The 12,850-nt window shown below is 42.7% G+C and overlaps 1 protein-coding gene across 1 annotated transcript in view; it reads right to left on the bottom strand.

Moving 5' to 3' along the window:
• Nucleotides 1-2,485: 2,485 nt before the first annotated feature.
• LOC145348978 (interleukin-1 receptor type 1-like) overlaps nt 2,486-12,850 on the bottom strand; it is a 51,493-nt gene continuing 41,128 nt past the window's right edge. The window contains exon 10 of the mRNA XM_080197153.1: nt 2,486-3,157. Within this exon, the coding sequence (XP_080053279.1) occupies nt 2,826-3,157 (332 nt within the window). The 3' untranslated portion in view covers nt 2,486-2,825. The remainder of the gene's footprint in view (nt 3,158-12,850) is intronic.

The raw sequence follows: 12,850 nt of genomic DNA, 5'->3' as shown, positions 1-12,850 counted from the left end.
AGCTGGAATCTTAGTCCCAGTGAGCTGATGCTCAGAGCCCTCTCTTGTATTGATCCAAGAAGACTCAGGCACAATTCCTACGAGATTGTGTTGGTGACTCCAGTGGGGGCAAGGTGACAATATAAGCTACTAAATAGTTGGGGAGCTGCTTACCTGGGGCAGAAAGTTGTTTGATCCATCACGGGTAGCTGGTGAATGAAAATGGGTGGGAGCCTCAAGACACCATTATAGCCCTCCCAATCCATTCCTACCAGGTGAGTTGCATTAAGGTAGGCCTTAGAAATGTTCAAAAAAGCAGCCAATGCCCTGGTACAGTGAAGAAGGAATATATTCATCCAATTGTACTTTATTGCACGTATCCCCAAAGTTAACTTGAAAAAGAGAGTTAAAAAATGCCTCTACATTTTACTTCTAACCAATACCAAGGGCCACAGTAAATCCAAATATTAGTTATGTTGTTGTATTGAAAATAGGAAAACAAACCTTACATTATAGCAATTCTTGTGCTTTACAAGCAGACATCATTCTTGGTCTCTGTATTTTCCATGCTCCCACCTCCAACTTTACCAGTGTCTTTGATCTTACTTGTGTCTTGGCAAGAATCCCTATGTTTCCAGAGATAGCATATTGGCATGTTATCAATTTTCTAAACGCAAGATAGGCAAAAAATTTGTGAGAGTTCCTGGAAGCAATATTGCCCAATTATCAGTTCTATGAATTCACTGATACTTCCTGTATTCTCAGGAACGGATAGCAGATGTAGCTTTAATGTCTCACACCTTTGGTGGAAGACGTAAGTGGTTTGACCACAAAATTTCTGGGTATTTCTTCTTTTCTTTCTTTACAGTAATGAAGGCATCCTTCAGCTGAAATGTTCGTTGTAATAACAGTACACATTCTGGGCAGGATTACCCTGCCCACTCCTCGCACTGTGCTTTCTGGCAGTGATGGGCTCATCATTAGCCACCATCAGGTTCCTCCACTCCCACCGATGTGAAGACTGCTTCACTTTGATCACTGGCTGTATCACGATGAGATCCTCTGCAAGGGAAGGTCACCATCTGCAGGACTGCTGATAGTGATCCCCACTGGTGGGAAAGGCCAGAAATTTCTGATCTCTATTTCCTAAATGGCAATAATGCTCCGCGGTTGTGAAAGACATATGAATATACATTACTTATAGTGTGTCGGTGCATCTAAAATGAGTTGATCTTCCACAGTAACTGAAAACACTTCACTTACATATTTTACCTGCATTTCTATGTATAACTTGCATAAAGAAGCATCATAAGTATCAGTGGGTAAAGTGATGGGCATAGAAGTAATAGTTGATCTGACAAATAGATTTTTGGTACTATTCTTCCCACAATAAAGTAAAAAGGAATAAATTAGTTACTGAACAAATAAGGTAGAGATGCAGCACACTGAAGAGTTTTGGACCTTTCCTAAATTTCCCATTCTAAATGTTCTGTTGAATCAAGCACAATTTATTAACTCAATTTTACAGATACTTAACACAAAGCAATAAAAACATAGAAGTTTCTCATCTCCCAAGATCTTAGGAATCCTGAGCATTGTTAACACAGGCAATGACTTTCTCATCTCTCTCTCTGAAGTGATGTTGAACTATGTTCAGAAGAGTCATACCCCATAACATTATGCCAATGATTTCCAACATTTTCTCCTTCAGTCTTATTATTCCCCTTCTCTCATTTGGAAATAGTCCAAGTTCACCTCTTCCATTGGCTTCAAATGCAAGTTACCTCGTGTCGCCCGGCCTCTGTAACTAGAGCCATGCATTGTTTATCCACTGTTTACTTGGGTCTCTCAGAGTTTACATTCCACTGCAAACAAATTCCTCTAGATACAGAACAATTACGAAAACTGTCCACAAATACTAAAATCATAAATAGCAAAAATTTTGATTCATAATATCAGAAAATAAAGGTGTGCTTCTGATACAGATCAATTAGAGTAATGTGTGGGTTCAAACTGATTAAAGAAAAACACCTAATTTTATTGCGGGCAATTAAAATAGCATGCAGCTGCTCCAAACAAGACACTTAGGAACTTAAAATCGTAAAGCAATTAAATATCTGTTTCTGACAAACAACATCAACTAATTATCTATGATAAATAATCAACTAAGAATGTCTTGACTGACATTCTCGATCACAGAAATTCAAAAATCCAAAGATGTTACAGATTGAAAAAGATCATAGAATTAGCAAAATCTTACAGTGAACCTAAAAATTCCTCTACAGTGAACCTATAAGTACAATGATTTGATTTGATTTGTTATCGTCACATGTATTGGGATATGAGAACAAGCTTAAAGGATAAAAAGCAATTAAATAAAGGGCAACATTTGAATTACGTGCTCCAGGAACAGGACATGGCTAATATTTATTGGGAATTGTATGTAAATAATCCATTAGTTTTATCAGATTGGAAAATAACTAGCTGTGTACTTGAGAGTCCAACGTCTGCCTCTGGTGGGCACCATGTCTCCTCACCAGGAGTCCACAAGAAGAAAATTTACCATAACATATACAAGAGTGACAAACAACTGAAAAGGACGGTATTTAAAAAAAGCAATTTTAAAAATGAAAACCACCAAAATGTTCTATAATTTCCAAAGTAAGAAAAATTCAAGCTTAACCTTATTTAGGAATCTTATGAAACATCAGCTTCAATTTTCCAGCATATCAGAAGTCCATTAGGCCAATGAGGGCAGTACAAAATAGATTTAGCTTTGCTCTTTACCAAGTATTTTTGTATCATGCAGCTCCAATTTTGTTTTGTGAGTCATACACAGTATATGTTCAAGTCTTGCTTCTCAGTGGCATTTCATATCTCACCTGTTTCCAAAATTTTGAATAATCTCTCCCCAGTTTGTTTCTTTTATCTGGTTTCCATTTAATAATGCCATTTTTTTGAATGACATGTCTTATTGATTCTGGAAAGTCATTCAAGTAATTGCCTTTCTCCAATTCAATTAGAATTACTTTCACTACATTCTGAATCAAAGCTTTAAATAATCCAATCTGATGTTCAAATCCAGAGTATCCCTTGTCAACAATGGAAGGATTTTGAGCCAAAATGATTATCAATCTTCTGCTATTCCTTATGTTTTCTTCAATAACTTCAACCGCAGCTGTAAATAAAAATGAGCCAAAATATTTACTGTGATTATTTTGTTGTGAGCAGCACTTCTTGTCAGGTTATGTCGTCTATATGGATTTCAGTAAGGCGTTTGACAAAATCCCTCATGGTAGGTTGGTAGAAAAGATTAAGGCTCATGGGATACAAGGCCAGGTATCTAGATGGGTTGAGAACTGGCTTGCTAAGAGAAGACAGAGAGTAGTAGTGGAGGGGTCCTTTTCTAGCTGGAGGTCTGTCACTAGTGGTGTGCCGCAGGGCTCAGTACTAGGACCTCTTCTCTTTGTAGTATATATAAATGACTTGGAAGAGGGAGTAAGTGGTGTGATCAGCAAATTTGCTGATGACACCAAGATGGCTGGATTGGCGGGCAGTGAGGAGCAGTGTCTGGCAATACAATGGGATATTGATAGGCTGGTATATTGGGCAGATATATGGCAAATGGAGTTTAATCCGGATAAATGTGAGGTGATGCATTTTGGCCGGAATAATGTAGGGGGGAGTTATATGATAAAGGATGAGCCCATAAGGAGTATAGAATCGCAGCGAGACCTGGGGGTGCAAGTGCACAAGTCTTTGAAGGTGGCAGTACAAGTGGAGAAGGTTGTGAAGAAAGCCTATGGTATGTTAGCCTTTATAGGAAGGGGTATAGAATATAAGAGCTGGAGTCTAATGTTGCAGTTGTATAGAACGTTGGTTAGGCCACATTTAGAGTACTGCGACCAGTTCTGGTCACCTTACTACTAGAAGGACATGGAGACTCTGGAGAGAGTGCAGAGGAGGTTTACCAGGATGTTGCCTGGTATGGAAGGACTGGGTAATGAGGAAAGATTGAGCAAACTGGGGCTGTTTTCCCTTGAAAGACGGCGACTGAGGGGGAATCTAATATAAGATTATGAAGGGTATGGATAGAGTAAACAGAGGTAAGCTATTTCCTATGGTAGAGACACACAGCACGAGGGGCCATGGGCTTAAGGTGAGGTGGGGAGAGGTATAACACAGATATTAGAGGGAGATTTTTCACACAGAGGGTAGTGAGGGCTTGGAATGCTCTGCCAAGTAAGGTGGTGGAGGCAGGCACACTGGAGTTGTTTAAGAGTAACTTAGACAGGCACATGAGTGGGTTGGAGATGGGTGGATATAGGAGATTGTTTTAAACAAGGTTCATTAGCATTGGGACGTCCCTGGTAATGTAAAAGGATGTGGAATGATACTAATGTTTTTCTCTTTTAATTCACAGGTTTTAAGTCGGTCCGCCTTGTTGTCCAACGAGGGGCATACACGCGATGGGTCGTACAAGGGCTGTTCTTGAATGTTCAAGAGTGGCCTAGTGCTTCATGTCATTAGTGTATGCTTAAACTGGACCAGATGCTGGGCAACACGACAGCTCAGTGACTATCACTGTTTGCTGTGCAGACACATGGATTTGGGCCAGTGTCTGTGGGAGTTTGCGCATTCTCCCCATGCTTGCTTGGGTTTTCTCCGGGTGCTCCGGTTTCCTCCCACACCCCAAAGATGTGCTATTAGGCTGATTGGAAGTAATAAATTGTCCCTAAATTAGTTTCCTTCAATGTGGATTGCCATAAAACAATAGATAAGGGTCATGGGTGGAGGGGGGGACTGGTAATGTTAAAATGGCGGCGCGGGCTCATTGGGCCGAAGGGCCTGTTTCCCAGGCTGTTTTTGTTCTTTGTTCTTTGTTCTTTGTTATGGAGAGGCAAGCAAAAACTATTGGGGAAGAAATTTGGATGCAAAGTTAAGAAGGAGGCCAGTATCCGGGTGTAATTGGCAATCCCCACGACAGGTGTGTTAACTTCCAAGCACTCACTTAAAATAGGCTTTAGCTACTCAAAGGCCTAATATTTATTTTAGTGCCATTACATCAAATTTAGCAAAAGCAGGATGGTGCTGCCATCTCATTTCCATTACTGTAATCACCAAGAGGAAAGATTTATTTCACACAATTTTAATTTATCAGAGTGAACCAATGATTACACCAAAAGACAAGCTTAAAGGACAAAAATGCAAACAAACATAAGGCACATTTTTGAAAGGCATGCTCCAGGCACAGGACATTGCTAACATTTATCGGGACATTGTATGCATATAACACATGGTGCATTTGGCTGAGCCTCTGTACTCAGCAGGAAACCAAGTAGTTTTGCTCATCTCACATGATGCACTCACCTTCTGTTCTTAAAGGCTGTCTCCCTTAAAGGAAGCTACACTTAAATACAGAAGGGTTTTGCTGAATATTATTGTTGCAATTTGGAACAAGGAAAATGGAACATGAAGGCAGAAAGGAAGCTGCCAGTTCACAGGCGCAGTGTGGAAGGGTTTAGTGATAAAAGTGAACAGAAACAGAGATGCCTTGGTTCTGTAAAGGGTGGGGAACGTTGATGCTCAAGAGCCACCCTGTTCTGAAGAGATTAAAGAGCAGATGACTAGGAGGGCAATTATCAAAGTCTGGAACCAAGGACCTTGCAGGAATACCAGAGGAGGTCCAGTAGCTTCACATAAGTGATCAAAGTCATGAATGCCTCTGCATATGACATCACCAAGCCAACTTTCCACCTCTGATGTTGTGCAATGTAACATTGTCCAATAGCTCATTTAATACACTCAAGACTCAACCTGAAACTCCACCTCACTTTCACATGCCTACCAATGTTGCCAGCTTCACACCTGCTGTTCACTACCTCCACATACCTGTAGCTACTCAGCAATTGCAGGTATATCACCCATGCAGTGAAACACAATTACTGGCATTCTTCCTTCATACTTGAAGGACAATGTGACACAGAATAGAAGAGAACAGACCGGAAGGGGAAAAGATGCCTGTACATCCTGAACCCAATGGAGGAGATAGTTCTCACACATTCCGGAGTCAGCTGTAACTTGGTGCAATAACAGAAGTTTGTCAAAGTTACGTTATCTGAAAGTTGGGGCCCTGGACCTTTAAGTAACAGTGGTGCTTGGTCCCTCTTTCAGCTGATTGTTTGACCTTTCTTGAGTGACACACAAATTCATTGAATGGACTGCATGGTCCAAATTTGGAAATTTGGTTTCATGTTAGTCACCAGGGCTATGCGACTTCATGATAGCACCACTTCAGATGTTTCTGTTCCTTGCAGGGGATGTTTACACGAGCACCTTTCTCAAGATGGTTCATTAGGGTCCCAGGACAGAAGTAGCTGATGGCACAGTATGCACCCCCAGGGAGGCAATTGGCTTCTGAATTCTTACTTTCAGTGATGCTACAAATCCAAATTTCAGATTCCAGTCAAGTTATTTTTTAGAATATTTTCCATTGCAATGTACCCTAGAATATTTTTAAAGATGTTTTGATGAATTCCTGTATTTTCTAGAGAGTGTTGTCATATTCTCATGGGGTAGCAGAGTAGTAACCAGTTCATACAAAGTCTGCAGCAGGTATGGAAGGTGGCAGTGCCAAGTACCCCTAGGTCTGCAGGACAATAGGGAGATGGAGCAGTAGCAATGGAGAGGGCAAACTTCGTAGCATGCCCTTTGCCAATTTGAGTCTGACACCTCCATTCTCATTGACAGTGACAAGTGACTGCCTGGCCCCTCTGGCCTATGACTGCCTGGATGTTCCTAGCAGCTCTCCCCTATATGCTGCTACATTAATGTCCTTATCTGAGTCTTCAGCATTGGTACTTACCATCACCTCGCTCTCCAGTGGGCTGGTTAATGAATCATCCTGGTTCACTAAACCTGGCTGCAGTGACTCATTACTGCAATTGTTCAACATTGATCCCAACTCTAAGGTAAGTGCAGTGCAAGTATCTGAGCTGGTAGCTATGATTATTAGATCAAGGTCAGAGTCTCTTCATTAGTGCTCTGCCATTTCTCTCTTTCCCCTGTCTGGGAAGATGGAAACTGTTAGGTGGCCAAAAGAAGAAATCAAAAGATTAGTTGTCAGAAAGAGGGGCTGGAATGGAAAGCAAGAAGGCCAAAATATCACCATGAGTGTGTGCTGGGGTTGATAAGGGGAGTTAAGACAGAAAGATGTTATCATCATTAATGTCCCCAGTGATGTCAGATGCTGCAGTCCCCAACACAGCCAGCCCCATGATGTTCTGTAGGCCTCAGGAGATGTGTCCTCCTAGGCCCCAGGTGGCTCTGCTCCACTCCTTTCTATTGTATGCTATCTTGGCCTACAAGAGACAGAGGAGAATTATATTGATTGTGTTTCATTGTGCTTGGGTAAGGTACCTGTCATAGCAAAATAGCTAAATTAATGTGGAGGCACTGAGAGATGAATATGAAGATGGCAGATTTACCAAGTGTGTGAGGGTGAAGGGGAATATCCCGAGGGTGGTCCGATAGAGTCTTCTTTCACCATATGGGATGATGGATATCTCCTCTAGTTCACCTGGAACACTAATCTCTCCGAGACTGCATCCATTAATCTGGACCCGTGTCTGCAAATACTTTCACTGCAGCAAAATTTTGTCCTTTAAAAGGTAGTCTGCCTTTAAGAAGGTGCAGGATTAGTGTTCTGCATCAACACTACCAATGCCCCCGACTGTGTCTAGAGCTGGCTGACAGACCTGAGAAGGAGAGAGCAGCCTTGGAAGTACAGAACCTTGCACCATCATCATTCAGGGGAGATGGATAGATGAATTTCGTGTCTTCTCCATCTTGAACTGGACAGTGTGGCCACACCACAAATCACAGCTACCACATCCAATGTTGGGGTGTCAAAAATTAGAGACTTTAAATATCAGATAGACATCCAGGAGAGAGGTCTTTATTTAGAGAGTGGTAAGACTGAGAAATGCACTACCACAAGATGTAGTTGAGGCAAATGGCATAAATGTATTAAATGGGAATACAGAATGGATAAAAAGGTAGCAAGTAATAAGACAACATGGTGATAGGGTTAAATGTCGAAGGATGAGAGGAGTCTTATTGGGGTATTTTTGCCAACATAGACACCCAGAGATTTACAAACCTCTGAATGAGGAAATTTCTCCTTACCTCTTCTCAGTCCTCAGCAATTGACCCCTGATTCTGAGACTGTGTCGCTGTGTTCTAGATTCCCCATCCAGGGGAATGAAACAACTTCTTGGTGTTTACCATGTCAAAACCCTTCAGAATCTTATATGTTTCAATGAGATCACATCTCATTCTTCTAAACTCCAGAGAATATAAACCTAATTTACTCAATCTCAGATCATAGGACAACCTTCTCATCCTGGGAACCAATTTAGTGAACATTTGGAATTTTTTTTAATATTCATTCCCTTGAGAAGCCCTTAAGAAGACGGTGGTAAGCTTCTTGAATCGTTGCAGTCCATGTTCTGTGGGTAGACTCAAAATGCCAAAAGGGAGGGAATTCCAAGAGTTTGACACAGCAACTGTGAAGGAACAGTGATATATTTTCAAGCCATGATGGTGAGTGGCTTGGAGAGGAACTTGCAGTTGGTGGTGTTCCCATTTATCTACTGCCCTTGTCCTTCTAGATCGAAGTGGTTGAGGGTTTGGAAGGTGCATTCTAAGGATACATGATAAATTGTTGCATCTTGTAGGTAGTACACACTGCTGCTGCTACTGAGTGTCGGTGGTGGAGGGATTGATTGTTCTGTAGATGTGGTGCCAATCAAGTGGGCTGCTTTGTCCTGGAAGGTGTGAAGCTTCTTTAGTGTTGTTGGAGCTGCACCCATCCAGGCAAGTGGGGAGTATTCCATCGCATTCCTGACTCGTGCCTTGGAGATGGTGGATAGGCTTTGGGGAGTCAGGAGGTGAGTTACTCGCCACAGTATTCCTAGCCTCTGACCTCCTCTTGTAGCCATTGTGTTTATGTGGTGAGTCCAGTTGAGTTTCTGGTCAATGGTAATCCCAAGGATGTTGACAGTGGGGGGTTCAGTGATGGTAACACCACTGAAAGTCAAGAGGCGGTGGTTGGAGCATCTCTTATTGATGATGGTCATTGCCTGGCATTTGTGTGGCATGAGTGTTACTTGCTACTTGCCTGCCCAAGCCTGGATACTATCCAGATCTTGTTGCATTCATATATGGACTGCTTCAGCATCTGAGGAGTCGTGAATGGTGCTGAACATTGCGCAATCATCGGTGAACATCCCTGCTCCTGATGTTATGAGGGAAGGTCATTGATGAAGCAGCTGAAGATTGTTGGGCCCAAGAGACTATCCTGAGAGACTTTTGCAGAGATGCCCTGGAGCTGAGATGACTGATCTTCCACAACCACAACCATCTTCCAATGTACCTGGTATGAATCCAATTCGGTAAAAAGTCTGACAACGCCAGGTTTTAGTCCAACCGATTTATTTGATAGTAAACGCACAAGCTTTCGGGTTAGTCCCTTCGTCAGGTGAATGGAGAGTTCTGGCCTCAGACAGAGCATATAAAGCACAGACAGTTTACAGATTACTGATTAGAATGTGAATCTTTACACTTAACCTGCTGTTCAAGTCTTGAAGTGTCCGACATTGTGAGTGGAAGGAGCACTGATCACAGGTTAAAGAGATGTGTATTGTCTCCAGACAGCACAGTGAGTGAGGTTTTGCAAACCCAGGCAAGTGTTGGGGGTTACAGATGGTGCGACTTGAACCCAAGATCCTTGTTGAGACCGTCCTCATGTGTGTGGAACTTGGCTATCAGTCTCTGCTCAGCGACTCTGCGCTGTCGTGTGTCGTGAAGGCCGCCTTGGAGAATGCTTACCCGAAGGTCAGAGGCTGAATGCCCGTGACCACTGAAGTGTTCGCCAACAGGAAGGGAACAGCCTTGCCTGGTGATTGTCGAGCGATGTTCATTCATCCATTGTCATAGCGTCTGCATTGTCTCCCCAGTGTACCATGCTTCGGGACATCCTTTCTTGCAACATATCAGGTAGACAATGTTGGCCGAGTTGGCAAACTACCCAGTCTTCAGGAGAACAGTGACCACAACACCACACAACCTTGCCACAGCAACCTCTGCAAGACATGCCGGATCATCGACATGGATACCATCATCACACGTGAGAATACCATCCACCAGGTACACGGTAAATACTCTTGCAATTCGGCCAACATTGTCTACCTGATACGTTGCAAGAAAGGATGTCCCGAAGCATGGTACATTGGGGAGACAATGCAGACGCTACGACAACGGATGAATGAACATCGCTCGACAATCACCAGGCAAGACTGTTCCCTTCCTGTTGGTGAACACTTCAGTGGTCACGGGCATTCAGCCTCTGACCTTCGGGTAAGCATTCTCCAAGGCGGCCTTCACGACACACGACAGCGCAGAGTCGCTGAGCAGAGACTGATAGCCAAGTTCCACACACATGAGGACGGTCTCAACAAGGATCTTGGGTTCATGTCGCACTATCTGTAACCCCCAACACTTGCCTGGGTTTGCAAAACCTCACTCACTGTGCTGTCTGGAGACAATACACATCTCTTTAAACTGTGATCAGTGCTCCTTCCACTCACATTGTCGGCCACTTCAAGACTTGAACAGCAGGTTAGGTGTAAAGATTCACATTCTAATCAGTAATCTGTAAACTGTCTGTGCTTTATATGCTCTGTCTGAGGCCAGAACTCTCCATTCACCTGACGAAGGGACTAACCCGAAAGCTTGTGCATTTACTATCAAATAAATCGGTTGGACTAAAACCTGGTGTTGTCAGACTTTTTACCGTGTTTACCCCAGTCCAACGCCGGCACATCCACATCATGAATCCAATTAGCAGAGAGTTTGCCACCTGACACCCACTGATTCCAGTTTCGTGAGGACTTCTTGATGCCACACTCAGTTGAATGCAGCCTTGATGTAAAGGGCTGTCACTCTCATCTCACCATTGGAATTCAGCTCTTTTGTCTATGTTTGAATGAAGGCTGTAATGAGGCCAGGAGCTGAGTGACCCTGGCTAAACCCAAACTGGGCGTCACTGAGCAGGTTATTGCTGAGCAGGTGCTGCTTGATAACACTGTTGATGATCCCTTCCATCACTTTACTGATGATCGAGAGTAGACTGATTGGGCAGTAATTGGCCAGGTTGGATTTGTTCTGCTTTTCCTTTACAGGATAAATCTGGGCAATTTTCCACATTGTTGGGTAGATGCCAGTGTTGTAACTGTACTGGAAGAGCTTGGCTAGGGGAGCGGCAAGTTCTGGAGCACAAATCTTCAGTACTATTGCCAGAATGTTATCAGGGCTCATTGCCTTTGCAATATCTATTGCTTCCAAATGCTTCTTGATATCATAAGGAGTGAATTGAATTGGCTGGAGACTAGCATCAGAGATGCTGGGGACCACTGGAGGAGGCCGAAATGAATCATGCACTCAGCACTTCTGGCTGAAGTTGGCTGTGAATACGCCTGCCTTATCTTTTGCACTGATGTGTGCAATGTGTGAGGATGGGGATATTTGTGGAGCCTCCTCCTCCAGTGAGTTGTTTAATTGTCCACCACCATTCTCAACTGGATGTGGAAGGACTGCAGAGCTTAGATCTGATCCATTGGTTGTGGGATTGCTTAGCACTGTCTATCACTTGCTATTTTTGCCATTTGAAATGCAAGTAGTCCTGTCTGGTAGATTCACCAAGTTGACACCTCATTTTTAGGTATGCCTGGTGCTGCTCCTGGCATGCCCTCCTGCACTCTCCATTCAACCAGGGTTGATCCCCTCGCTTGATGGTAATGGTTGAGTGGGAGTTAATACTAGGCTATGAGGTTGCAGATTGTGCTGGAGTACAATTCTGCTGCTGTTAATGGCCCACAGCATCTCATGGATGCCCAGTCTTGAGTTGCTAGATCGGTTCAAAGTCTGTCACATTTAGCATTGTACTGGAAGAAGGCCTGGACAACGAGATCTTCTTTAATTCTAAATATGCAGTATTTTTAAAAAATGGCTATTGGAATTTCTGTTGCCTGTTTCGGTTAGGGCCAACCCTCCATGTTTTGATTTAGCATAGAAACCTCCATCTGCAACATGATTAGGTAAATGGAGAATCTCCTTTTCCGTTTTTTCAATAATTTTATCTAAGGCAATTAATTTGTTTTGGGATATCTCATTTAGTATTAAATGGCAGTAAAATTGTGGAATGAAGTAAGTTGTTACCATGCCGAACTTTTGGGTCAGCTTAATGGGCTGACTTTCAAGTTGTCAATCCATAAGGATAGCTCTACCTCCCAGTCCTTGTTCTTGGTTCCAACCCATGTGTCAATTTTGCCACCTAAGTACTTTTCTACCTATCCAGGTTCAATAAAGTTTACTGGAGGCTCTTTAATTTTCCAAGGCTCGCCATTATTGTACAAAAAAATTTTATTCTTGGACTGAATATAGAACCTTGCTGTTTTGGACATATTGACTTTAAGACCTGTTAATGAGCAAAATTGTTCCAAGATTTTTAAGATTTTCTCCATTCCTTATGGGTAGTGCTGACTATAGCTATGTCATTGGCAAATGCTAGGGCATTCACTGTAATTATCTCGTTAGTGGATTGGATAATACATCCCGTCCCCTTACTATCAAACGTACAAAAAAATGTGCGCATAACAATATGATAGTGAAAATGCCACACAACACTTGTATTACCTCCAAGGTAAATATAGCATTCCTCAGATATACATAAACTGCGCATGGTGCTCCAGATGTAGTCTTGCCAAAGCCTTGTACAACTATAGCAAGACTTTCTTATTCTTAAACTCCA

This window comes from Carcharhinus amblyrhynchos, chromosome 10 (genome assembly GCF_965287045.1).
Source record: "Carcharhinus amblyrhynchos chromosome 10, sCarAmb.v2.hapA, whole genome shotgun sequence".
Lineage (NCBI taxonomy): Eukaryota > Metazoa > Chordata > Chondrichthyes > Carcharhiniformes > Carcharhinidae > Carcharhinus > Carcharhinus amblyrhynchos.
The sequence above is the reverse complement of the archived record's forward strand: the minus strand, read 5'-3'. Positions and strand labels throughout refer to the sequence as shown.